The 26,418-nt window shown below is 41.9% G+C and overlaps 1 protein-coding gene across 1 annotated transcript in view; it reads left to right on the top strand.

Moving 5' to 3' along the window:
• Positions 1 to 306: 306 nt before the first annotated feature.
• The window catches only part of SORCS1 (sortilin related VPS10 domain containing receptor 1), a 495,004-nt gene continuing 468,892 nt past the window's right edge, over positions 307 to 26,418 (top strand). Inside the window, 2 exon segments of the mRNA XM_055300554.1 lie at positions 307 to 507; positions 509 to 880. Coding sequence (XP_055156529.1) covers positions 307 to 507; positions 509 to 880 — 573 coding nt within the window.

Here is a 26,418-nt window from a genome sequence, read left to right as displayed (position 1 = left end):
CGTCCCCGCGGCCGCCCTCGCCGCGCAGCTCGGCAGCGGGACGCGGCGCCCGGAGCCGCGGCAGCCCCCGCCCCCCCTCCCCCCCTCCCCGCCTCCCGCCCGCCCGCGCCCGCGCCCGCGCCGCCCGCGACTTCAGTTCGGCTCCACCCCCGCGCGGCGGCGGCTCGCTCGGAGCGAAGCGCGCTCGGCACCAGCCCGGCCCGGCGAGCGGCCGCCGCCTGCGCCGCGCCGCCTCCGCCCGCCCCCCGCGCGCCCCAACTTGGATGGACTTGGGGTCCTGAGCGCCCGCCGCTCTCCGCTCCCGCGATGGGAAAAGTTGGCGCCGGCGGCGGCTCCCCAGCCCGGCTGAGCGCGCTCCTCGCGGGCGCGGGGCTCCTGGTCCTCTGCGCCCCGGGCGCCTGCGGCGGCGCCCCCCGCTGCCCCGAGCTGCCCTCCGGCCCGGCCCCGCGCTGGGCTCCGGCCCCGGCCCGGCCCGGCCCCGGGGGACGCCCCTCGCCGGGGCCCGCGGGGCAGAGCGGCCGCCACGCCCCTGCCCCTCCAAGGGCGCCCCCTGTTCGCAGTGGCCCCCGGGGACCGAGCGCTGCCCCTGGCGCGGGCCCCCGGCTCCCGCGCGGCCGCCGAGGTCGCCCCGCGCTCGGGCCGGCGGAGGCGCAGGGAAGCGGCTCCGGGCAAGGCTGGCGGCGGGGGGCGCGCGAGCCGAAGCCCCCGGGGAGCGCTGCGGGACGGAGCGCGGCCCGAGCCCGGGACTCCGGAGCGGGACCCGGACAAAGCCACCCGCTTCCGGATGGAGGAGCTGAGGCTGACCAGCACCACGTTCGCGCTGACGGGCGACTCCGCGCACAACCAAGCCATGGTCCACTGGTCCGGCCACAACAGCAGCGTGAGTTCACGGGGCGGCAGAGGGCAGGGGCGGAAGATGCAAAGGGTTAACGCGGGCTCTGTGATCCGATGGAGAAATGGGGAGGGGGTTTCTGGACTTGCGAGATGCTGCAAACTGAAGTCTTCCCTGCCCACCCCCCCCCCCCCCGGGAGCTAATGTCACCTATCGGGAGACCCATGGCACCATCAGAGTCCTCTCCAACCCCCCTCCCTGAAAGCTTCAAACAGGACACGCAGATCCCCATTTCCTGGTCTCCTGGGCTGCAAAGAGCTGAAAACCAGGCAAACCTGGGGGGAGGTGGGGCGGGAAAGTGTTTTGAGTGTGGAGGTGAATGGGTTAAATTTCCAGGCAGGATGACATTCCTTTAAGTGACTTTGCCTTTACTTGCTAGACTTAAGGGTGAGCACAAGCGAGATGGAGAAGACTTTATTTGTAAGCTTTTAATTTTTCTGCAAAGCTCTTCACCCCATCTTCCCCATAAGGAAGAGATATGCAGCGGACACTAAGGTGCCCTTAATGTATCCTCTGTTTCTGGGGCCCAAGTGGATGCAAGTTTCAGGAAGGGAACTCTCTAGCATCTTCTAACAGCACCAGCCAGTGTGTTTTGAGAGCTGGGGCTTTCCAGCCTGTGAATGAGTGGTTGTTCTCCGGCATGATCAGTCCCGGGAAGATCAGATATATCCCAGCGACAACAACCCCCTGTTCTTCCCCATTGCCTGACCTCCTCTAGAGAAGAAGAGTACAAAGAAAGACTTAGATGTCCCTTTTATGAGGGGACCAGAGGGATTGCTGGATCCCAGGAGGGTGACACTGGGGAGAGCGGCTGCAGGTCGGTGAGCTTTGGCCACCTCACGGGGGGTTTTAGATTTTTAGAAAAGCCTGCGTGTCTGGAATCTGGGGTAGCTATTCCAGCTAAAAGCGCACCTGGGAAACTTGAATGAGCTGAAATAGTAAAGATCTAGCTTTGATGGTAATAACCGAAGATGATTTAAAAGTGTGGAAAGTTCTCTGAGCTGCCGTTTGGCAGACGAGAAGAACATGCAAACCAAGGATGGGTAAAATGGGGAGAAAAAAAAATCAGAGTTTTCAGCTTCCATCAGGTTATTGAGATTGTAGTATTTGTAATATGCACAGTCTGTGCAGCCTGGTCCCTTTCAAAATGTTTTTAGTTGTGATGTCATTGCCAGAAACCTTCCCCGGGAAGCGCCGCTTGAGTGAGTTGTGCTCATTGTCAGCTTTTTAATGAAAGTTGTGAACGTTTTAAAATCATAGTCTGTCATTATAGGTTCCTCGGGTCTATAGATATAAACTGCATTAAGGCAAACCATGATAAATAGTATTTTTTGCATTGATGTCTCTGTCCTGAGAGCATCAGCAAGGTTTTCCCTACAATTCAGGTCTCGGACGGAGGCTATGGTTTTCTCTGGTTCTCAGGAGTGGTTTAATCAAATAATTGAAGCTGAAATTCTTTCCATTCACGTTCTGGAGACCCTTGCCCTCATTTCTTACCTTAACCATCATATCTCTCATATCATAACCACTAAAATTAATCCCCCAATTTGAACTTGAATCTTCTTAAACCGATTGAATAACTTTCACACTGCTTTATGTGATTAACTCAAAGCTTCTGGCTTTAAGGGAGATTTTAGACACATCAAACATATTATATCTTGTTGTATCAAGAAGTAAAGGACATTGGACTCAAAATATTTCTGGCTTTTAATGTAATTTGAACTGTAAAATATCACTCATCCATTAGACCTTTACTTTAGTTCTCATCTCTTGAAAGATCTTGGAAAGAGCTGGAAAAGGAGAGTACATCTTTGGCAAATTTTAAACTCCATTTAAGAAATGGCGCCAAGCACTGCCAGCCTTTTTTTTTTTTTTTTTTTTTAATGATGCTTATAAGCTCAGTTGGACTTATTAGGGTCAGGGCTTGGACCCGCAATATGCAGGGATGTCTGAGATAATGTAACAGATAATCAAGGTAGTGCATGTTCAAGGTTTGAGCGCTCAAATCATGTTGCTAGTGAGATTTCTACCCTTTGAAGTATTTAATTCTTTAAAGAACCCCCCTGCTCCCCATCCCTGCCTGTTTACATACAAATTGCAGGGGTTTTAGTATATATATGCAGCTGCTAGAGGGAGAGCAATAGTCTTTATCCAGGTCCCACGAAACAAAGCTGGCTCAGATTCACAGGAGAGACAAAGTTTAACCGTTGTTTTTGAAGGAAGGAAGGCAGAAAAAGTTTTCTGGGCAACTTTGTGATGTGAAAAAGCAGTGTGGGGACTTGAGTTCTAATTCTGATTGTTGTGTGGTTTGATCTAGGCAAGTTGATTGCACTCTGAGTCTGAATTTCCTCATCCCCAAGATAGGGCCCATGCCAGGTCATCACCTGCCAGGTTACACATGAGTGCGTCATGACCGTCAAGTACTGGACACCTGTTTGGATCCCTCAACAGCACTTGGCTTCTCCCCAGGGCAAGAAATCCACTAACTTAAACCTGAGGAGAACATCTTGGGGCTCTCATTTTCTTCACATTTAGATGTCAGACCCCAGTCACTCCATCCGCCCCCAGCCCACTCAGGGCCACAGGCAATACACATCCTCTGAACCTCTCTCACTTTTAGCTAAAAGCCTTGCTAAGTAGGGTTTCTGATTACAATAACACCTGCATTAAAGGTGTAAATGTATGGTAATTATAGGCTGCCTGTCAAACTTGTGAGGAATTCTGGATATTTCTCTCGCCTCCTTCCCTTCTCCTTCCTGCCCCCTCCGCTGTTGGACTTGTGCAGTTGTGTAAAGACATGACTGTTTTGCCTCATCCGTGGGAGTGATGTGATTCCTCTATACTGCAGTCTAGCTTGATGGAAAGTGTTGCTGGAGTTGGTGGAACACCTGGGGGGATCTTTTGGCATGAAAGGTGCTGGGTATGAATCATTTGTCATGAGCTTGGTGTCGTAAGCAAGAACATATTGTTCCTACCCTACTCATCCTAGGCATGCTGTGCCCTGATCTAAATTTATACCGTAATCCTCAGTTTGTTAAAATACATATTTGTCTATATATGCATGTGTGATGGGGCATGTATTTTTTCTTTATTTCCAAGAAATTTCAAAGTGCTACACTTATTAACCCTTATAGCATCCTTGGTAGGTTAATAAGTAAGTGGCAACTGTTAATATCTATTTTTCATATTTTTATGCTGGAGTCAATTTGAATATTTAAGTTCATTTCTTTGTCCTTTGCTCACTGGCAGTGGTGTTACAAGGTTTGTTAACAGAGGCTTTTACTTGTATTTTGCCATTATGATACTTGAATGCTGGATTTGTATGGACCATGATGATGGCCTGGTTGATTTCCACCTTACCTCTCTGCTTCCAGTTGTTCTGGCACTTGACGTTTACCATCCAACCTTAGAGAATAAACTGAGTCCCAACTTCAGTCAGTCAGGTTTGGGGTAGTTGCCCTACGTTTTATCATCTCACTTAATTTCAAAAAAAAAATTGTCCTGAGTTGATATTTTTATTCTCATTACATAGAGAAGAAAGATGAGACTCTGGAAGCTAACTTAGATGTAACAAAGGTCAGTGGCAGTTTGGGGCTGGCACCCTGAGTGATATGGCTTCTAAACATCACAGAGTGGCTGGCCCGTCTTTAAGGTTTTCAGGTAGGACAGAAAAACTCAAACCTCTTGGGAGTCGGTATTTTAAATAATCCTCTCTTGGGGTGGCTTTCAGATGATGGTGGAGGAGGGCACTTTCTTAGCTGGGAGCCCCATCTCCTTGTAGAAAGGCAAGGACTTTAACATGAGCCTGTCACATTGCACTCTTTACCTTAAGTAGTGATTTGGTTGTTCTCTTATCCGCCTACCTCTTCATCTTTAGTGAGACATGGAATCTGCACCTGGTGATTCATTGAGCACGAGGTAACCTGCCATCATTCAGTTCTCGGATCTGGTGTTCTTCAGGAATAGATTCCTTTTCTAAGTTACTTACAAATCTGATTCTATAGAGAAGTTGTATATAAACACTTGCTTTGTATATTTAAACATTTTTTTACCTTTTTTATGAAGTAAAATGATAAATGATTTTAGCTTTCCCTCACAAGCCCACATAATTCCTTCTGATCAGTGCTTTATGCTATTAATGAACGTTAATATGGTGTGACATGGAAGGCAGTGGGTTTGGAAGCAAATTTGAGTTTGAATGTTAGCTCTCCTGCTTGCCACACTCTACCTTGAACAAGGCAATTAAATTCTTTGAGCTTCACTTTCTAGGATGTCTTTTGCAGACTTTTCCCGAAGATATGACATCACATATATGAAGTGGCTGATATATAGTAAATGCTCAATAAATGCTACTTGTTCTTTTTGTTGCAGAAATAACTCTATTGGCAGAGAAGAATACCGAGTTACAGTCTTGACTGTGTAAAAAAAATAGATATGGGGATCCCTGGGTGGCGCAGCAGTTTAGCGCCTGCCTTTGGCCTAGGGCGCGATCCTGGAGACCGGGATCGAATCCCACGTCAGGCTCCCGGTGCATGGAGCCTGCTTCTCCCTCTGCCGGTGTCTCTGCCTCTCTCTCTCTCTGTGTGACTATCATAAAAAAAAAAAATTAGATATGTAGTCATAATGTATCCTGTTACAATTGTGTGGCCTCAGTTTCATCCTCTCTAAAAGGATGCAGACAGACCAGAGCACCACAGAAATCCCTTACAGATTAAAATTCATTTATTAGTTTGCTCAGCCTATGGATATTTCTATCTACTACATTTAAGTAAAGTGCACTCGGAGTGTTGGGGATGCACAAATGACACAATGACCCATACCCATGACCTACAGAGAACAAGCCTTTCATCTCACATGATTCCTCCTTTTTCTAAGGTTTATGTGTATATCTACTTATAGGAAATCAAAACATTGGAGATCTAAGCAGGCATTCATTTCAATGCAGATTTGCAGCAAAACCTAAAAACCTAATTTATTATGTTTACTGTATCACATCTTCCTGTTAAGGAACTTTCTATCTTTGAACAAAAAAAAAAAAGAAAAAGAAAAAGAAAAAGAAAAGAAAAAAGAAAAAAAAAGCTTTGGATGAGACTGTGAAGTTAGCTTCTCTTAAGATAGCTAGTGGGGTTTTCTAGAGAAAATGATCTGAATGTTGACTCTGGGAACTCTAGCCACTTTTTTTTTTTATAGAGAACTCCCCCCACCCACCATCGAAACTCATAGACAAAGGCACAAAAGCTGATGGAATTATTTATTTAATAATTCTTTGGTAATTTATTTAAAAGAAGAACAATTGCTCACCTCCAAGGAGAGATGGCCCTGTGGCAGCATTGTGCTAAGAAGCTTACACAAATTACCATATTTACTTTTAATTCTACAAATATGTATTCAGTCCTAATATTTGTTAGACACTGAGAATAGAGGTATGTGTGGAGTGGTGCACATAGATGTGCCCTCGGAGCCCTTTCTATCTTATACCCAAAGAGTCCCCTGAAGAGACAGAAGCTTGGTGTCCTCACAGCAAGCTATAGGAGTTCAGAAGAGGATCAGACATCAATAAACTGGGGTGGATTTCAAACCTCACTGCAGAGCAGGTGCCTCAAGTGGACCTTGAGACAGTATATTTTGGTGAAGAGATGGAGATTATTACAAGGATATTTGGAGCTGAATGGATAGTGTATCTGAAGGGCAAGCATAGAGATGTCTAAACTATGAATTCCAAGAAATGAGCCTACATTAAATGTAAACTAGGTTTAACTGAAGTTTTAATATTAGTAATAGTTTTTAAAAATATTCCTTAAGCAAAAATATACACATTCATCTTCCAGTGACTCTGGGTATAATCCAAGCCCCAAAAGAAAATAAAACCAGTATGTTCACTTAGAGATATGATTGCCTTTATTTGAACGTTAAATCTCAGCTGGAGACATTGTTGTTTCATTTTTACCTAGACATTTGCCGCACACAGTTTTCCGCAAAGGGCCTTCCTTTGCTTGCACCCTTGGTCAGAAACATCAGTGGACGGGCTGCCCATAGGGTAGGTTAATCTGGCTCCCAACCAGCTGATGCTAAGTCACTGAACATATGTAAAATATCTGTCCCTGTCTTTGTGGATGTCTCCATTACTGTTCTGTATCTCTGGCTAGAAAGGGTGGAGAATGCATCCATGTGTCCTAGAGAGGAAACTAGCCAAAATGGTGTGGCTGCAGCAGCCAACGGGGATGGCAGGGTATAGGCATGGTCAGTGTGAGGTGGAGCCGGACAGCATGCTGGTGGGATGGTTACTCTGGAGGGACAGGGCTCTGCTCAGGTGGGATGAATGGAATTGTCAAATGGTTGGCAAGAAACAGAGGTGGGCTTTTACTGAGCAATAAGACAAGAACAGAGCCTTTCTATAGCACTCCTGAATGTTGTTATACCGCTTTAGATCACTTATAGCCATCTCCTTTGCAAAATGCCTCAGCTCTCAGAGATTGGAATATTATTTCCCCTACCTCAGTTCCCCCCCACCACCACCACAGGCCTATGAGATAGGAAAGACAAATATCATCTACATTTCTCAGGTAGGGAAGTCAAGGCACTGCTATTAAACAGGTCAGTTAGTGGAAGAAGATTGCCAACAACATTTTATCACATTATGACTGATTCTTGGTTTGGCCCACCGTTGGCTTTCCACAGGCAAGAGTTAGAACACAACTGCATCCAGCCTCTCTGTGTGCCTGAAGCTTGTGCACCTGTGTCTATAATGTTTGCCGATGTGGGAAGAAGTGTGGATATTTGCCATGGAGCTCCTGAGTTCTAGGCTCAGCTATTCAAATTATTTATGCTGGGCTTCAGAGCAAGTGGTCTCATAAAAAGTCATGCTCCTTGGCAGTGTTTAAACCTTTCAAAGGGGACCCCAAAGAGAGATGATGGGACTTTCTGCAAGCAAGGTGTCTGGCAAAGACCCATTCTCCATATTCCACTGCTAATGGACTTCAGAGGTCAGATTACTTATAACTGAGCTAGTTGTGGGGGTGGATTGGGGGATGAGAGGGGCATAGACACCTCTTCCCTTCCTTAATTGTTGGATGTAGAGAACATGTAGTTTAAAATAATAGTAAGTGCGGTCTCAGGCAAAGAACCTAGCATGTCAACATTTGTGGGCAGGAGTAGTCAAAAAGAAAGATGCCTGTTGAAACTCATGGATTTTATTTGCTCAAGGGTTATAACTGAGTTACCAGCTATTGCCTTTTCTACTTCTTCTGACTTTGAGAGTGGGGATGGGGATGTGAGCAAAGGATAATTGATTGAACACCACGATAGCTCTCTAGAGCCAGATAAGGCATATTGATTATAATAGAAGCCCCTCTTCATAATAATATAAATAACCACCAATTTAGTGGGCAGCTTCCCTGTAAGTACATTCTAGAGTATCACATTATTTCAATCCATCCTCCCACTACCATAATACAAATGAGGTATTATTGTCCTCTTTCTAAAGTTGTGGGAGTTGTGGTTTAAGGAACTTGCCCAAGGTCACCCAGCCAGAGGGTGGCACAGCTGAAATTTGATTTTTGCCCTTTCTGGCTCCAAAGCTTTTTATTTGATCACATTGACCCTCTGTAAGGGTTCAGTTCTGAGTTTCTTTAGAGAAAACTTCACATGTCAGTGAAGAGGGGTGGTAGGGGAACTCCTGGCATAAGCACCCCACCTCGGGCTTTTCCCTGCCCTATCCTGATTTCAGAGCAGTAACCTGATACTTTTTACTTGGTAATAAACTGTTTCGTGATGCAGCTTGATCAAAGCCTTAAGGCCCATCCGTCCCCATGAGTGGCTCTCCTGGGGTTATTAATACATGTCTTCTGTTATTCTGGGAGGATGCCTGGGATGTGCTATTTGGTGTCTCTCTTCTGGCTAATGAACCTAGAGTGACAGTATGGACAACTTGAACACTTTCTAAAGAAAGTGCTGATAAGAATCATGTTATCAGACCACCAACTAATCATGTTGTGTCCTGAAGCCAGTGGATTGAGCCTCTAGTCATCTTCCCTAACCTGAGTAGCAGAGGCTATTGAGACACAAAATTTTGGGCCATAGATCTTTTTGCTTTGGGGTCTTTGGGGGGAGAGTTGGGTTAAAAGCAAAAGGTCTTCCCCTTCCCAAAATATGCTCATTTAAAACAATATTTTATTTGTCTATTTGAGAGAGAGAGTGCACACATGTGCCCTAGTTGGAGGAGGGACGGGGAGGAGAAGGAGAAGCAGACTCCCTGCTGAGATTTTACTTATTTACTCATGAGAGACAGAGAGAGAGAGGCAGAGACATGGGCAGAGGGAGAAGCAGGCTTCCTGCAGGGATCCCCAATGTGGGACTTGATCCCAGGATCTGGGATCATACCCTGAGCCGACCAGGTGTCCTTTGATATTGTTTCTGTTTCTGCAGTTACATTCATTCTTCCATTCCAGTTTTGTTTTCTTGTAATAAGTCCAGGACTCTTAATCACTCTTTTGTCATCCCTCTCAATGTCTCTGGCTGTTTGCACAGAATAGTTGTAATAAGGCTCTGGACCTAATTTCCAGTGTGTGTGTGTGTGTGTGTGTGTGTGTGTGTGTGTTGGGGTGGGGGAGATTCCACACCAAGCAATTCTCTGACACCAGCAGGATGTGGTATAACCAGTTTTGGCACCATCTACTCAGAAATGGCATCAGATTTCACCAATTAAAGAGTTCAGTCCCTCAGGACTGCCACCCTCCACCTCCCAAATTCAGGTGCCAGGGTGTCTCCTGTTGCCTTTGACCAGGCAGCTATAGTTCAGAAGTTCTGATGACTCTGTCCTTGGGTTTGATTAATTTGCTAGAGAAGTTTACAGAACTTAAGAGAAACATTTTATTTACTAAATTGCCAGTTTATTACAAAGGATATAACTCAGAAATAGCCAGGTGGAAGAGATACTTTGAGCAAGGTGTGGAGAAAGGGCCTGGAGTTTTTGTGCTCTCTCTGAGCATGCTGTTCTCCCTGAATCTCCACATATTCACCAACCTAGGATCTTTTGGAACCCTGTCCTTTTGGTTTTTATGAAGGTTTTATTACATAGGCGTGGTTGATTAAATCATTGGCCATGGGCCATCAGTTCAGCCTTCAGGCCCTCTCCTATTTCCAGAGGTTAGAGAGTAGGACTGAGAATTCCCGCCCTCCAATCAGGGGGTTGGTTGTTCTTTCAACCGGGCCCCATCCTTAGGTGTGGTCCCATAGTCCTCTCATTAACACATCTCTCTCACAACTTAGGAAATTTCAAGGGTCTTGGTGCCAGAGGTGAAATGAAGATAAAATATACATTTCTTATTACAAGTCACAGTATCACAACTTGCTTACTAGATATTTATTGTGGTGGTGGTGGGAAAATTTCCTCTGTCCTTCAAAGTTCTTCTAGTTAGGGACACCTGGGTGGCTCAATTGCTGAAGCATCTGCCTTTGGCTCAGGTCATCATCCCTGGATCCTGGGATCAAGCTCCGCCCCTGGGATCCCTGCTCAGAGAGGAATCTGCTTCCTTTCCTTCTCGCCCTCCTCCTGTTCATACACATACATGTGTAAATGCTCTAATAAGTAAATAAAATCTTAAAAAAAAAAGTTCTTCTAGCTGATCCAAGGATTAAATTGACATGAGACACAGCAACAGAAAATAAAATTTAATTCTTACATGTAGGGAATCCACATAAACATGAGATTCCAAAGATGGGGTATAAATAAATATGTCATTTCAACTAAGGAGAAAGGGGTATGAGACTTGAGGGCGGAGGAGGACAATTCACAGGAAGATGAAAAAGAATAAATGTATGGTAAACAAAATGCTTTCTGCTCTATATGGAAACAAGAGGACACAGAGAGCAATTTTAACAAAGACCTTGCTAGTTTCCTCCCTGTCTCCCACACCTAGTTCATATTATACTATGTTGTCTATGGTGATAGCTCCCTTCCTGGAGCAGGTCCTCCATCTCAATTTTTTTGGGCAGTTGGAAGAAGGTCAAAAATTCTTCCCTAAGTCTTTTGGGCTTTGATTATTTTCAGCTTGAAATAATCTTTGCACCAAAGCGGCACATTTTAGGGACCAGACCTTAGCAACTATGGTGTTTTATTTGCTATTTCCATGGGGAAGATGGCTTTTCACTTAGAACTAACAACCCATGATGTTGTTCATGTATGTTGTAGAATATTCAGCCACTAGAAGATTGCTTGTGTAAATATATACATTGAATTGGGAAACCCCCACAAAATACTGGGAAGGGAAAAATATAGATTACAAAAGAGTACAAATATAAGCCATATGAAGTCGGGGTTTTTTGGTCTGTGTTGTTCCGTCAAATATCTCAAGCCCCTAGAAATATACCTGCACATGGAAGGGGCTCAGTACTTTAAAAATTTTATTATATACTGTAAAATACCACTTCTGTTAAAAAAATAAGAGGAAGGGTGTGATTGAAAATGTTCTGTGATTATAATGAATGTTGGGTTTATAGGTAATGTTTTTCACTTGTCCATAGTTTTGCTTTTGTTGTTTCTCAATAAACATGCATTGCTTGAGTTATTTTTTAAAAGTTATTTGAAAAATGGAAAAAAACAAAACAAAACAAGAGTGAGCAAGCGAGATTTTGAACTTGGCCTCATTAGAACTGAATTCCCAGCAACTGAACGAAACAAAGAGCCCACGTTCAAGTTTCCTGATTTGCTTCCAATCACTGATGTTGGGAGAGAGCGATTGCCCAGGGTTTTTGAAAAGCAGCAAGATCACTCTGTGTCTCTCTTCAGAGTGAGCAGCAGCAGGGGCTACCAGGCCTTTTGTTTACCCCCTTGCTGCTTCCAGAACAAGAGATCTGGAGGTAATTTCACCAACCTGACTGCCAACCCCTGCCAGAAATTCTAGTAGCCTCTCGTCTCCAATAAAAGAGCATGGATTTCATTTTAAATCTCAGTCTCTGTCTTGAGCTCAGTCTCCGTCTCTAAATCGTATATGTACATACGAGCACAGATATGATAGATGTGTGCATCCCCATGCGTCTCCATATGCTCACTGAGGCTGAAGCACTGAACATGTGCAACACTTACATCTCTGCTCTCAAAAGTGGAATATTAGACATTGCTGTAAAGATGTTCACTGATTGTGAGAGCTGAGTGGAAGAACATCCAGAGCACAAGGAGAGAGAGAAAGAAACCCAGGAAAGAGACAGAGAGACAATAGAAGCAGAGAACTGGAGAGAATGAGAGAATAAGAGGGAGAGGGAGAGACATATGAGATCCTTACAAAAGCAGAGAGAAAGACAAAGAGCAAAACTGAGACATCAGAGGTAGACCAAGAAGGAACAGGGTAAGGAGAAGATGAGGCAAGACACAGACAGACCAGAGACAGAAAGGCAGATATACAAAGACAGAATTATAAACAGAGAAACAGAAGCACTGGAATAAATCACAGAAAGAGAGAAAGAGATGAAATAGAGAGGAAAATGTGTCAGTGGGTGGAGTGAATTCACTATCAACCCAAAGAGTGCGGAGTAGAACTGAGTCCTAGTCTGATGGCACCCTTGTCCTGTAGAGACAGCACTTCTCTGGCCTTTGCCCTGGGTGGGGGTTCCTACCCAGCCCTGTCATGTTGCCAGTGAAGCCAGCCCCTCTTGCATATGTGGCAGCTCTGAGAGTCATGCATGTTGGTCAGCTGGGTGTGGGCTGGAAGGGGTGCATGTAGTATTTATCCATTTTTAAGCATGTCTTCAGAGTGATTTCCTGTAGGAAATGGAACTGATGGTCTGGATGCTGGGAAGACAACTTTTAACCATTCCTTTTATACCAGTCTGTGCTGTTTTGAATTTTTAACATGGGCATGCATTTCTTTAATAATAAAAATACTAAAACATGCTTTAAGTGGCTGTTGTGTCAGCACTGTGCGGAGTGCTGAGAATACAAAGATGAATAAGACCTGACCTTTACCCTTGAGGGTGAATATTCTGGTGGAAATAGACAGACACATAAACAGATAGATTGCAATTTAGTATGATAAGTACATAATAGCTGTAATAGAGTTTTGTTCAAAGTGCTATGGGAGCAAAGATGAGCAGGGAACAACTAATTTTTCCTGAGAGTGGGAGGCAAGGCTTTAAAGGGAGGTGACATTTAGGCTGGTCTTTATACAAGATGAGGAGTTTCACAGACAGAATAGGACCAGGCAGGAGGAAAGACTAGTCCTGCCTATTTTAAACTCCCCAGATCTTAGGTCTTGGATTCATTTTAGGTTGTTAGCGCAGTTGACATGCTGTGACAAGGATGGCACTCTCTTTCTTCATCATCTCTGTGCCCAAGATATTTCAAACCAAGGCTTACAATATGTTTAAATATCAGATTAGAGTCCCTAGTTTAAAAAGTCCTATTAAGTTCTTGAACTCACACTAACAAAAGGAACCTGATTTTCCCAAAGGGTAAATTTTCCCCCCGAATCTTTGTGTACCCATGTATGCTAGTACATTCATGTGCACAGATGCACACACTCTCACACACAAACACAAACACAATCTTATGGCTATCTTCTCTATACACAGGAGAATTTGATTAGGCAGTGATGGGATTTTTTTCTGGGCTATTCTATATGTTTCTGCCTTTAAAGAGTTAAAGGTGAGTTGGATGATCAGCCCTTAGGATAGCAGTATTATTCCAGGCAGTAAGAGAATGCATATCCGTGTTATCCATACTGAACTAGTATAACTTACAAATAGGAGGAGGAATATATATATATATATATATATATATATATATATATATTATATATATATAGGAATATTATATATATATATATAGGAATAAGTTTAGCCTTTAATTGGTTGATCCCTTTTCTTCATTCTTGTACACAAAGAAGAAAAATGAAAAAAAGAACAGAAAAGGGTAGCAGGTAAGGAAAGGCATGGTCAGAGATAAAGGGCGATGTGCTCTCAGCATTGGCTCACCAGCCTATGAGTGGTTAAAGGGACATTTCTGTGGTCTTTGAGTTTTCTGTGCACATGACTCTAAATCAGACTGTGGTTTAAGATAATGTTGCAAGGTCCAGATCTGGCTTTCGGACTTGTGACTTAGGAATTTTTGCCTAAAAAAAAAAAAAGGAATTTTTGCCTAGGCTTTTGAAGCTGCTGTAGTCAATTCAATGACTCAGGAATTTCGTCATATTCAGACAGAAATGACTTGAAAATGTGCTTTTCAGCTAATAATAAATGTGCCTTGAGACATATGAATGACTATCCCCAAAGTGTAAGATGAACTCTACTGTGGTCTGAATGTGTCCCCCACCACCACCCGGCAATTCATGTGTTGAAACCTAACCCTCAATGAGGTAGGGCTTTTGGGAGGTGATTTGGTCATGAAGATGGAACCCTCATGAATGGGATTAGTGCCTTTATAAAAGTGACCTAAGAAACTCCCTTGCCCTTTCTACCATGTGAGGACACAGCAAGAAGCTGCCAATTATGGAACCAGGAAGTGGGCCTTCACCAGACACTGGATTTTATTATGTTTTGATCTTAAACTCCCTGGGCTCCAGAACTGTGAGAAAGAAATGCCTGCTATTAATAAGCCACCCAGTCAGTGGTATTTTGTTATAGCAGCCTAAATGGACAGGACAAGTTCTGTGAGTCACCTAAGCCTCATTTCCTGTAAGTGTTTCCTTGATATTTATTTAATTTAGATTAAAATCTTAGGAAAAGGAGAAGGAAAAATTGTATTTGCCTTAAAAGCTCATCAACTAAGGAAATACCCAAGTACCTCTTGCTCAAACTAAATGTAGGTCTTGTCATGAACAGACATTTCTCCAAAGAAGGCATACAAATGGCTAACAGACACATGAAAAAATGCTCAGTATCACTCATCATCGGAGAAATACAAATCAAAATCACGGTGAGATGCCATATCATGCATGTCAAAATTGGCTAAAATTAACAATTCGGGAAATAACAGATGTTAGTGAGGATGCAGAGAAAGGAGAACTTTCTTACACTATTGGTAGGAATGAAAATTGGCGCAGCCGCCCTGGACAACAGTATGGAGGTTTCTCAAAAAGTTAAAAATAGAACTACTCTATGACCCAGCAATTATTGCACTACTAGATATTTACCTAAAGAATACAAAAATAGTAATTTGAAGGGACACATACACCCCAATGTTTATAGCAGCACTATCAGCAATAGCCAAATTATGAAAAGAGCCCAAATGTCCATTGACTAATGAGTAGATAAAGATGTGTATAATGGAATATTACTCAGCCATCAAAAAGAATGAAATCTGGCAATGACGTGGATGGAAATACACTATATAATGCTAAGTGAAATAAGTCAGAGAAAGATAAATACCACATAATTTCACTCAGATGTAGAATTTTAGAAACAAAACAGATGAACATAGGGGAAGGGAAGGAAAGATAAGATTAAAACAGAGAGGAAGGCAAACCTTAAGAGACTCTCAACTATAGGGAACAAATTGAAGTTTGCTGGAGGGGAAGTGGGCAGTGGGATGCATTAAATGAGTGATAGGCATTAAGGAGGGCACTTGTTATGAGCATAGGGTGTTACATGTAAGTGAGGAATCACTAAATTTTACGCCTGGAACCAATACTACACTATATGTTAACTAACTTGAATTTAAATAATATATTGGAAGAAAAAAATGAATGAATGAATATAGGTCTTGAAAATATCTGTAAAGAAGCAACACTTATATTACCATTTGAGGGAGAGACATTAATTTATCTTCTTTTACATGTAGGATTTGAGGTAGTTTGTTTAAGGCAGGGTAAACAAACTATGACCCATGGGCCAAATCTGGCCTGAACTTGTGTTTGCATGGCCCACGAGATAAGAATGGTTTTTACATTTTTAAATGGCTGAGAAAAATAAAGAGCAGACGAATAACTTGTGATACCTGAAAATTATTTGATATAATGTTTTCTTGGACACAACCCTATGTATTTACTTAAATATTGTGTATTGGGTGATTTTGTGCAAAAGTGAACAAAGTTGAAACATAAAATGACAAAGTTGAATAGTTGTGACAGAGATCACATAGCTCATAACATCTAAAATATTTATGCTCTTTGCCTTTTTGGGAAAGGTTTGCCATCCCCTGTTTGAGGAGATTTGAGAGTGTGTGAGTAGCAGAGCACAATGATGATACCAGAATTGTTACCTGCATGTTACTTGAGGGTGGTCGCTTGACCCTGGTTCTCTTGCCTTACAGGCATACACACTATTAGCCACTGCAAATTCTCAATTCCAGCGTGGACCTTTGGTTTTCTGTTTCTGTCCCTAGGAAGAGAGGAAGTCACGCGATTTCCTCTGCTTAGAAACTTAATTAGTCATGCTTTTGCCCAGTTAAATCCATTTCATTCTTTGAGTCTTTGCTTGGATATCAACTCCTTGGTGAGAGTTTCTTCAACACTTCCAAGAAGAAGAGACACCTAAATCTTATGAGAAGAGATCTTATGTGCCAAGTTACTCTCTTCATGTCTCTCTCTAAGCACTGGCTTGTATTCCAATCAATGAACAAGGCTCTGTACCATTCATTTTTATGTACCAGTATTTGGCACATAGGAGGTGCTTGATAAATGTACTTTAAAATATCAGAACACTGGAGGCTCAGTCGGTTAAGAGTCTGACTCTTGATCTCCACTCAGGTTGTGATCTCAGGGTCTTGAGATTGAGCCTTTTGTTGGCCTTTGCACTCAGTGGGCAGTCTGCTAGAGATTGTCTCTCTCCGTCTTCTACATACACTCTCTCACTCTCTCTCTCTCTCTCTCTCTCTCAAACAAATCTTTTAAAACTAAAATATCAGAACACTAAAGCAGTATAGGATCATTTTATTGGCCTTTTTTGGTAGGGAAGGTTACTGGTCAACATTGAGACACCTAATGATGGGCTACCTGGATATTTTTACTGTCTTGATTCATGAAGTATAAATTATCTGAATTGGCTCATCCACAGAATTCAAGTAAAATGACCCAAAATTAGACAGACACAGAGGGAGAGATCAAGAAAGAGAGCATAGATTCAAACCAAATAAATCAAATTGTGTTGGAGTCACAGCATCCTCACAGCAGGTGGGGTAGGGCTGTGTCTTAATGAAGTCTGATGTTCTTGCTGCCGGGATGTGCTGATGGCTGGTAGGGGCTAGCGTTGCCTCAGGCCTGAGGGAGAAAATAACTTCATGCTCCTAATTTAAGGAGCTGGATTGAGAACCAGCGCCCATGATACAGAAGTCTCAGCAAGGCCAGAGCATTTGAGAAATGGTGAGGGCATATTGCATTGTGAGAAATAAAATTGCATTGTAATAATAGACTGAACTGAGAACACTGTGACAATGAGAAAAGAATTGTGGATTAACGGACATGTTTTCTCAGGCACAGTGACCCGAAGGTGTTAGTAGATTTCCCAAGTGAGTCTGGACATAGTGGGAATTCAATTAAAGGTAGGTAAGGACGGCTATGTATCGAGAACTTAGGCAAAAGTTGATAAAATAATAACCAACACTTACTGTTTACAGTGTGCCGGGCACTATTCTTGGTAAGACACATATCAGCAAAAGGAAGTAGGCAATGTCATTACCCCATTTTAGAAATAAGAAACTGAAAAATGGGAGGTTAAATAACCCACTCAAGGCCATTAGGATAGCAAAAGGTAGAATTGGGATTTCAATCTAGACAGCTAATGGTTTAAAAAACTCAACTCTTTGCCATTATATTCTACTGCATTGGGGACACTATGGTATTTCATCTTTAAGTAGCTTCAACTTCAAGTTGTAAATCATTTATCATGTGCCTAATGCATGTTAGGTGTATGCCAGGTTCTGGGAATTTGTTCATGATTAAATCAGTAATTGTCTTGACCCTTCATGTACTTAGAGCTTGGTGGTTCATCCATAGACTCTCTGTAGGATTTAAAAGATTATGACCCAGGACTCCTTTTGAGAGGTAGACTTTTCAGAACTCCTAAGGCTTACTCATTCCTTGGTAGTTAATTGAAAAGAAATGTGGGAGAAACATTTTTTTAATGATATGAACATTATTAGGCAACAGGTGGAGTTCTGGTTGTCATGGCTAAAATGTATTCACAGAAATCTTTGTCTAGAGAGATATAAACACTTAAGGGTTCTCTTTGTCATGGACTTTGGCATATTAGTTTTTGGGTATGGGTGTGGATGTGAAGGACATTTATAAATACATACACATCTCTGCTTCTGCCTTCATATCTAAATCATCAGCCATACTTATACCAATAGCTGGACAATCTTGTTCAGTGTCTCTGCTTTGTTTTCTGAGTTTGAGGCAAATTCTATTATATAAGCATATAATAAACTATAGGGCTACTTTTCAATGAAAACAAAACTACTTGCCTGAGTTATGTGATTAAGCAAACATTTTCTCTGTAGATGGGAAAAAATGATAAAACTGCTTCAAATGCAGCAGTAGCTATAGCACTGAATTAAAAGTAGAGCTGAGCCTGGGTGCCTCATTCAGTTAAGCATCTGCCTTCAGCTCAGGTCATGATCTCAGGGTCCTGGCATTGAGCCCCTGTCAGGCTCCCTGTTCAGTGGAGAACCTGCTTCTCCCTCTTCCTCTGCTGCTCCCCCTGCTTGTGTGCTCACCATCTCTCAAATAAATAAATGTAATCTTTTTTTAAAGGTAGACCTAAAGTGACAGTTATTTAGCAAAAATTTTAGGGTTGTTTCTTCTTGAAGTAGTTTTCCTTGTTTTACTTGAAGAATGTTACTTTCTATTTAAGAAGGAGTCCTTAATTTCTTTCTCTAAATCAGGGACTGTTTAAACTAGATAGTGTTGTATGTAACTTCTGTATTTCATCCTAACAGCTAAGTGGCCCTAATTCAATCAGAACACATTTGAATTGTCTGACCTTGATCTATTATTAAAACTACCCTATAGCCAACTTTTTTTGTGTCTTTAATGGACTTCCTTATTTTTAGGTCTGCTTACATTTTACTTATGCTAAATTGCTTGCAAAATCATGGGTTTCTAGTTAAGACCTATTCTTTTTCTTTGTTAAAACACTTGGTGCGTGCTACTTAATTTTCCTGCACAGTGATTTTTTGTTGGACAGAGTTTCTTAAAATGCAATATTTGGACTGCAGTCCAGACAGAAAACCAGGATAGTAAATGAGTTTCACATCCTTTAGACGAGACGATTTCTGCAATATGCCTGTCTGGGATGACTGACAAAATGTTTCCTTCCCATAAGTTGCTGGTTTCTGGCCTTTCTCCAGTCTCATTTTCTTGTAGGTGATTTAATTCAGCAACTTTCACTTCGCTATCCCTGGTAGTTCAAATATCTTGTACCAGCCAGAAATGCCTAATGTGTTTGCCCAAGATTTTCCTACCAAACAATCTGCTTTACTCATTGCTTGCCCGTGTTTTAACACCACCTCCCACTCACATCGGTGTTTATCACATTGTTTGGTGATGGATATGAGTAGAGAAATCAGAATGCTTTCATACCTCCCCCTTTATCCACGGGAAGATAGAGATTATCACCACCTTGCTGAAGAGGGAGGGAGATTAAATAGCACCATGCACCCTGATAGCTTAATTCTTTAAAGGAGGCACTACAGAAAGTCTTGGCATATTGACGTAACCATTTATTTTTTTTTCTCTTTTTCAAGAAGTGGTGTGATTATTTGTCACACATATATCCTTATAATCCTCCAACTGAATGCAAAATGCCTTTCTCCACTCTCTGAAGCTACTGTTTCTCAAAAAATGTGAACACAGCTACGCAGGTTAGAGGAACGCTGTGCTGAATGGGGAGAGAAATAGGGAGGGATTCAGCAGGTGGAGCTGTTCCCTGTGAGGCAGTGCTGAACCTAGCTCTTGCTGTGGGCTTCAGCCACTCAACTGCTACGTGCCCACCTGGGCAAGACCAAGGGCTCTTATTTGTTTGGGAGAGACAAGTTAACTGCTGCGGGATTATGTTCTCTTTAAACTCAGGCAATACTCCACGTGGGTATATCCCTTTATATGAAGAGATGGGGCCAATGTGTGTGCCTAGCTCTGTAGCAGGAACATCATCTGTGGTTAATAAAAGCTTATAAGAGGAAGGAGAGAGTGATAGTTGAAAATATGGACTGGGTTACCTCCCAGTTTTGTTTTATATTTTCTAACTTTTTGCCTTTTGTTGTAGCATCACACAAACCTTACACGTGCTTAATTTTCTATTATGGCTGAGAATACAGAAGTAGTCCTCTTCTCAAGTGGCTCACAGTCTAAGGGGGAAGATACATAGTTAAAATACTTTTGGTAAGTGCCATATACAGGTATTTACAGAGGAGAAGAATCTAGCCAGAAAGGCGATGGGTGAGGTGATGACATCAGCAAAAACTTCCAAAAAGAGGTAACACATCATCTCCCTGGTAAATAAAAAGGATACATGGGAATTTTCAGGTGAAGCAGCAAGGGTTGGTGCATGTGGCAGCTTAGAGGTCCCAGAGGGGACAGACCATGAAGGGTCGGGAGAGCCACTGGCATCGTGTAGGAGATGCAGGAAGGAGATGAGGCCAGAGGAGCAAGCTAGCATCATATCCTGAAGGGTCTTGCAAAGCAAACCATCATATCCTTAAGGGTCTTTTAAACAAAACCTAATATGTTCTTTTTTTAATAATAAATTTATTTTTTATTGGTGTTCAATTTGTCAACATACAGAATAACACCCATTGCTCATCCCGTCAAGTGCCCCCCTCAGTGCCCTTCACCCACTCACCCCCACCCCCTGCCCTCCTCCCCTTCCACCACCCCTAGTTCGTTTCCCAGAGTTAGGAGTCTCTATGTTCTGTCTCCCTTTCTGATATTTCCCACACATTTCTTCTCCCTTCCCTTATATTCCCTTTCACTAACCTAATATGTTCTGAATGGGTACCACTCTGAACATATTAGGCAGTGATATGATCAGCATTTCCTAAGAAACATTGGAGAAAGTGGGCCTGGTTAGAAAGCTCCTTACAGAACACAATAGTCCATTGAGCACATTTGTGAGGCGCTGTGTGAACAGCTGAGTACCTGACTGTGGGTGCTAATATGTGCCTTATGACCTTTACACATACTTTTCAAGATAACACTACAGAGGGCAGGGCCAACACACACAGTGTGTCACAAAATGTGTGTGATCAATAGTGATACCTTTTGTCTGTTACTACTTCAGTCTTCATCTTTGGAAACAAAACATGTATGACCTCAGCAATGCAAGAAGCCAGAAGCCAGCTAGAGAGAGACCTGTGGTAGACTTCAGGAAGCCCAGGTGTGACCCTACTTACATCATAAATTTCTGGATACCTGATGTGACTCATTTTAGTTTTTTGGGCTTACTTTCTCCCTTCTGAAATGGAAGTGTCAGGGCAATAGCCAAGATCTTGTCCATTCTACAGACCTATAAATGTGATCCTACTTGTGATCTAATGGTAAGAAGGATTTGAAATGGTATTTAGGAAGACCTGGGAGAGGAGCCACAGTGAAACTGGAATTTACTCTCAAGTACTAATGATTGAGAGGACTTTGTAGGGATAGAGAGTATGGATTTGAACCATGCTAAAACATTTTAATATAGCTCACTAAACAGGTAGTATATAAATATAGGCTATGGATAAATCTGCTGAGCATACAAGTGGTGTTTAGTAAATATTCAAGTTAATTTTAGGCAGCTCTAACAAACAGATGACATCTATATTCCTCTAGTCCCTGTGCCTAATGTAGTGTCCTTGTCACGGTAATGCTTGAGAAATGTCAGCTAATGAGATGATTTAAAATGCCTTCTTCTGAGCATGATTGGAAATTTTTGTAAGAATAGCACTAATGGCCTTAGCTGCTTCTTGCAGTTCAGGTTCTCTATGCCACAAAATTCAAGCTTCCCACACAACCTCCAGTAGGATTCATGATAGCAGTCCTCGGTGGGAGCTCTCCTAGAATCCTTATCTCCTGGGCTCACATTTTAATATCTTTCCTCCTCCCAAACTTCTGCTACATCAGAACACCACAAGACAATGGTGAATGTCCCTGGGAGGCAGCAAATGAGAGGGCTACCCCAGGATCCATTTTCCCAAAGTTGAATAGACTAAAGCAGGGGAGGATAATACAAGGTGCCCGATCTCTCTTCCTCCTCCACCATCCTTTTTCTGTCTCCTTAGGATCAAGCTTTATTTAAGTGTGTTAAGTTGTCAAGGACTGTGTTGCAAGTCAGGGGGAAAGAATGGGGCTATTTTTCAGAAAGGTGAACACTGGAGTTTTTTATAGTGCTGTGTTCAGTGAAGCCAATGGGAGATTGTATTGAAGACAGAAAGTGACACTGCTGCCTCAGCATAGCTCCCTAAGTGCAGGACCTGCCACAGGGACTGTACCGGGGAAGCTCCTGTATTCAGCATGAAGCCAGGCATCTGGGGAGTTGTGATCAAAGGCGAAAACTCCTCTTTGCTACAGCCAGCCTCTAAAATAGACCCAATTAAGCCCTTAACTAGGAACCCAAGGGATTCCTCTGCCCTATACTCGTCACCACTTCATGCTACCTAGGACTTTTGCATGCACACAGACAAGAAACAGTAATAATAACCTCTTTGTGTGACATGATAAAGAGCCAGGAACAATTTTGAGTTAATGATCTGAGCCCTGCCCCAAAGGAAGTCTGCATTACATAACTACCACCTTCTTGAAAAAATAGTCCAATAATCCCTATTGGGCACACTGCATACCTTCTCAGCTTGTTCTGGCTTGGAGAATTGTAACAGTGTGAACAGCTGTATCAAAGAGGAAATGTTGAAGTTTATGTTTTTACCTAAAGGTGACAGTAATAATTTTAATTTGTTCTAACGTTAAATAATATGGTTGAGCCTCTCCCCTCTATGATGTCCATCTCTGGAAAAGTGGTCAAGATAAAAGTTTGCCCAAAGGATTATCTGTACAGGTTCTTGGGAACTCAATTTGAGTGCCTGTGGATATTTTGCTAGATACTTCTATTCCTTCCTTTTCCACCAGTCTGATTTTGGTAATTGAGCGTTGTTAAGTGTTGGGTCCCTTATGAAGCAGAAAGATCTCTGAGGTCATTCCATCTGATACCCTCATTTTACAGATGAGAAATCTGAAGACTGTAGAAACTAAACTAAATTTTGCAGTGAAGGACTTCAGAGTGCATGCTTTTGATTTTTGCAAAGAGTTCAAAATACTGATGATGTAATTTGGACTTGGTTTGGATTCTTGGTTCTGCCATTTCCTAGTTGGGCAACATTGGATAGGTCACTTACTCTCTCCAAGAGATTCTCTTCTTCACCCATAAAATGAAACATCCACCTAGATCTCCCTGAGTCTTACCAGAGATAATACATGCAAAGCATTTTGAGCAATACTAGTCCAAACTAAGTACCACACATGTTAGCTGTTGGGACATTGAAAGACCTTTGAGAGAATGTACCTATAGATGGCTTGATAATTTGTTACAGGAATATATACATATGTGCATATATATATATATTTCCATATCACAAAGGTGGATGAGACAACAGACCTTTATAACAGAAGAGTTTCTACTTAAAGCAATTGTAGAATGCATTTTCCTTAAAAAGTAACATTATAAGCATTCACTGAGAACATTCAGAGCTTTAACTCAGTCTGTGACAACATGGTCTAAGAAAAATGAATATATGTTCATTTATTTGAAAACTCAACACTTAAAAGTCAGCCACAAAGAAGCAAACCACAAAAATGATAGTATGGAATTATTGATTAATTATTTAGTTTTACTAAACTGTGTGTCATGAAATTAGAAGTTTGAATTTTAACAACTTTTAACATAGCACATTTTTTATTTTCATTATTATTTATTGAGGTAAAAATGGTGTATAACATTATAGTAGTTTTAGGGTACAACAAAATTCAATATTGCATAGCACCACATACAAAGTGTCACCACAGTAAGTCTGGTTAATTATATTCCATTGTGTGTGTGTGTGTGTGTGTGTGTGTATTAATTATAGTTTCTTTATTCATTCATCCAGTAATTTTTAAGGAACCTTCATACAATTTTCCAAAGTAGCTCTACCCATTTATGTTTCCACTAATAGTGTAAAAGGGTTCCTTTTCTCCACAACTTCTCCAATAATACCTGTTATTTCTTGACTTTTTAATGATAAGCCATTGTGACAGGTGTAGATGATACCTCATTGGGTTTTGATTTGTATTTCTCTAGTGATGAGTGAGTGATATTGAACATCTTTTCATGTATCTGTTGGTCATTTCTGTGTCTTCTTTGGAAAAATATCTATTTAGACTCTCTGACTACTTTTTGATTGCATAGGTTTTGTACTTGTTATTGAGTTGTCTGAGTTCTTTATATATTTTATATATTTTGGATATTTGCTTCTTTGCAGATAACATACTTGCAAATATCTTCTATTCAGTAAATTGCCTTTTTAATTTTGTTGATGGTTTCTTTCACTGTGCAGAAGCTTTTTAGTTTAATATGGTCCCATGTGTTTATTTTGCTTTCATTGCCATTGCCTTTGAAGTCAGATCCAAAAAAAAAATATATTACCCCTCAGTTTCTTCACATTCAAAATGGGGTTGATAATGGTGACCTCACAGAAGTGTTGTGAGAGATGAATGAGAGAATGCATATGAAGCACTTTGTGCTGGGTTAGGTGGGTGGAGATTCCGAATACCTGCCAGTTATAATTTTTAGCTTTATGTCTGGACTATTATTATCATGTCTCGGTGACTCCAGATTTTTCAGAAAGGACTGTGGAATCACTAGAAATAGTTCAAAAAAAATCCTGCCAAAAGATTAGTTCATAAGGATTGATTACATTTTATGTTCTGGATGGCGATGGAAGAGCCTCATGCATGCAGACTTCGCTAATTCTGAAGTCTTGGTGTATATGTGTGAAGTCCAGACTATGCCTTTAAAGGTATACTTTCCATTTTTCCCTCTATCTTTCCTTTACTCTTTCTCTCTCTCTCCTCCTTGCCCTCTCATTTGTGTCCGCTAGGATTTACTGGGAGTTCACTGCTAAGTCACCAACTGATTTCAAGGGCAGACCACAGGGTCTAGGTAGGAGTGTCCTTACTTTATTTGGAAAGATTTTCGGAGGATAAACAACAATAATGGAAATTGTGTTTTGTTTTGGTTCCCCCACTCCCAGGCTTTCCAGATAAGCTCATCTTACATCAGCAAGGCTAAGACTAAGTGTATACCTCTGCCTATTATCAGCTTGGTGTCTAATTTTAAAAATTATGTTTGTATGTATTTTTCTAAAACCAGCAACTTAAATGTCCTCCTTTCTACCTGTAATTTCTTTTCAAGAAAGAATATCCAGATGATTTAAGCAAATGAGAATTTAATTCATAAGATTTAATCTTATTTCTGTGCTTAGATTCATAGCTTTAATCTGTAAACAAGCACATCATTAGGGAGATAGGTAATTACACAAATTAGATTGGAGAAACTTTGCCAGGGGAGATGGATTTTGTTTACCCTCATGTGTTTGGCACCAAAGGAATTTCTCTCTCATGCAAAGCTATGTCTTGTGTGGCTTGAGAAAAGGAAAAGAGTGGGAAGTGTAGGGAAGGGACACTTTTGGCCCTAGGACTGAGTCTTGTAGCAATGAATGCTTGTCTGGCCTCTTCATGGGAGTTAGTCTTTTCAAAGACAGCACAGAGCATGGAGCAAATAGAGGCATTAAGGTTTCCACGTCTCAGGAGCCTGGCACGTTTGTTGCTTAAACTGTGGTCTTTGTTTTAAATGCGGAATCTGAAATTAAAGGATGTGTTTTTGCACATGCTGAAAGGTACCCATGCACCATCAATCAAATTGTCCTGGTAATCTTTAATGTTAAAAGTAATGTCTAAGATTTCAAAAAAGATACATGATTCTCAGAATGTGCCTGGTCTACTTGAGAAGTAAAATGTAAATATGAATTGATGTTTCTGTTTGCTCATCTTAAAAGGAGGGACTGGCAAAACTTGGTGAGTAGTGTAGACCATCAACCTTGGAAGGAGTTTATAGGCAGACATGGTGACTGAGGGGTGAGGCAGTCAGGGCAGGTTGGGAAGGAGAAAAGACATTCTCTGTGGAAAGATGGATCCTCATGAGGAATAATAAACAATAGATTTGCAAACCTAGTTTGGATCCTGGACGCTAAGTGTTTTATCTTTCTCTCATGGGCATTAAAGATAAGTTAATACTTTAAATAAAAAGTGACCTAGAGACACCTGGGTGGCTCAGTGGTTGAGCATCTGCCTTCAGCTCAGGGCGTGATCCTGGAGTTCCAGGATCGAGTCCCGCATTGGGCTTCCTGCATGGAGCCTGCTTCTCCCTCTGCCCATGTCTCTGCCCCCCTCTCTCTCTCTCTGTGTGTGTCTCTTGTTAACAAATAAATAAAATATTTAAAAGTAAATAGATAAAAATGACCTAAAGACAGTTGCATTAAAATAAGAGTGATCAGGGATCCCTGGGTGGTGCAGCGGTTTGGCTCCTGCCTCTGG

The sequence above is a fragment of the Nyctereutes procyonoides genome, unplaced genomic scaffold (genome assembly GCF_905146905.1).
Source record: "Nyctereutes procyonoides isolate TBG_1078 unplaced genomic scaffold, NYPRO_anot_genome, whole genome shotgun sequence".
Taxonomy (NCBI): Eukaryota; Metazoa; Chordata; class Mammalia; order Carnivora; family Canidae; genus Nyctereutes; species Nyctereutes procyonoides.
This window is presented reverse-complemented; position numbering and strand designations above follow the sequence as displayed.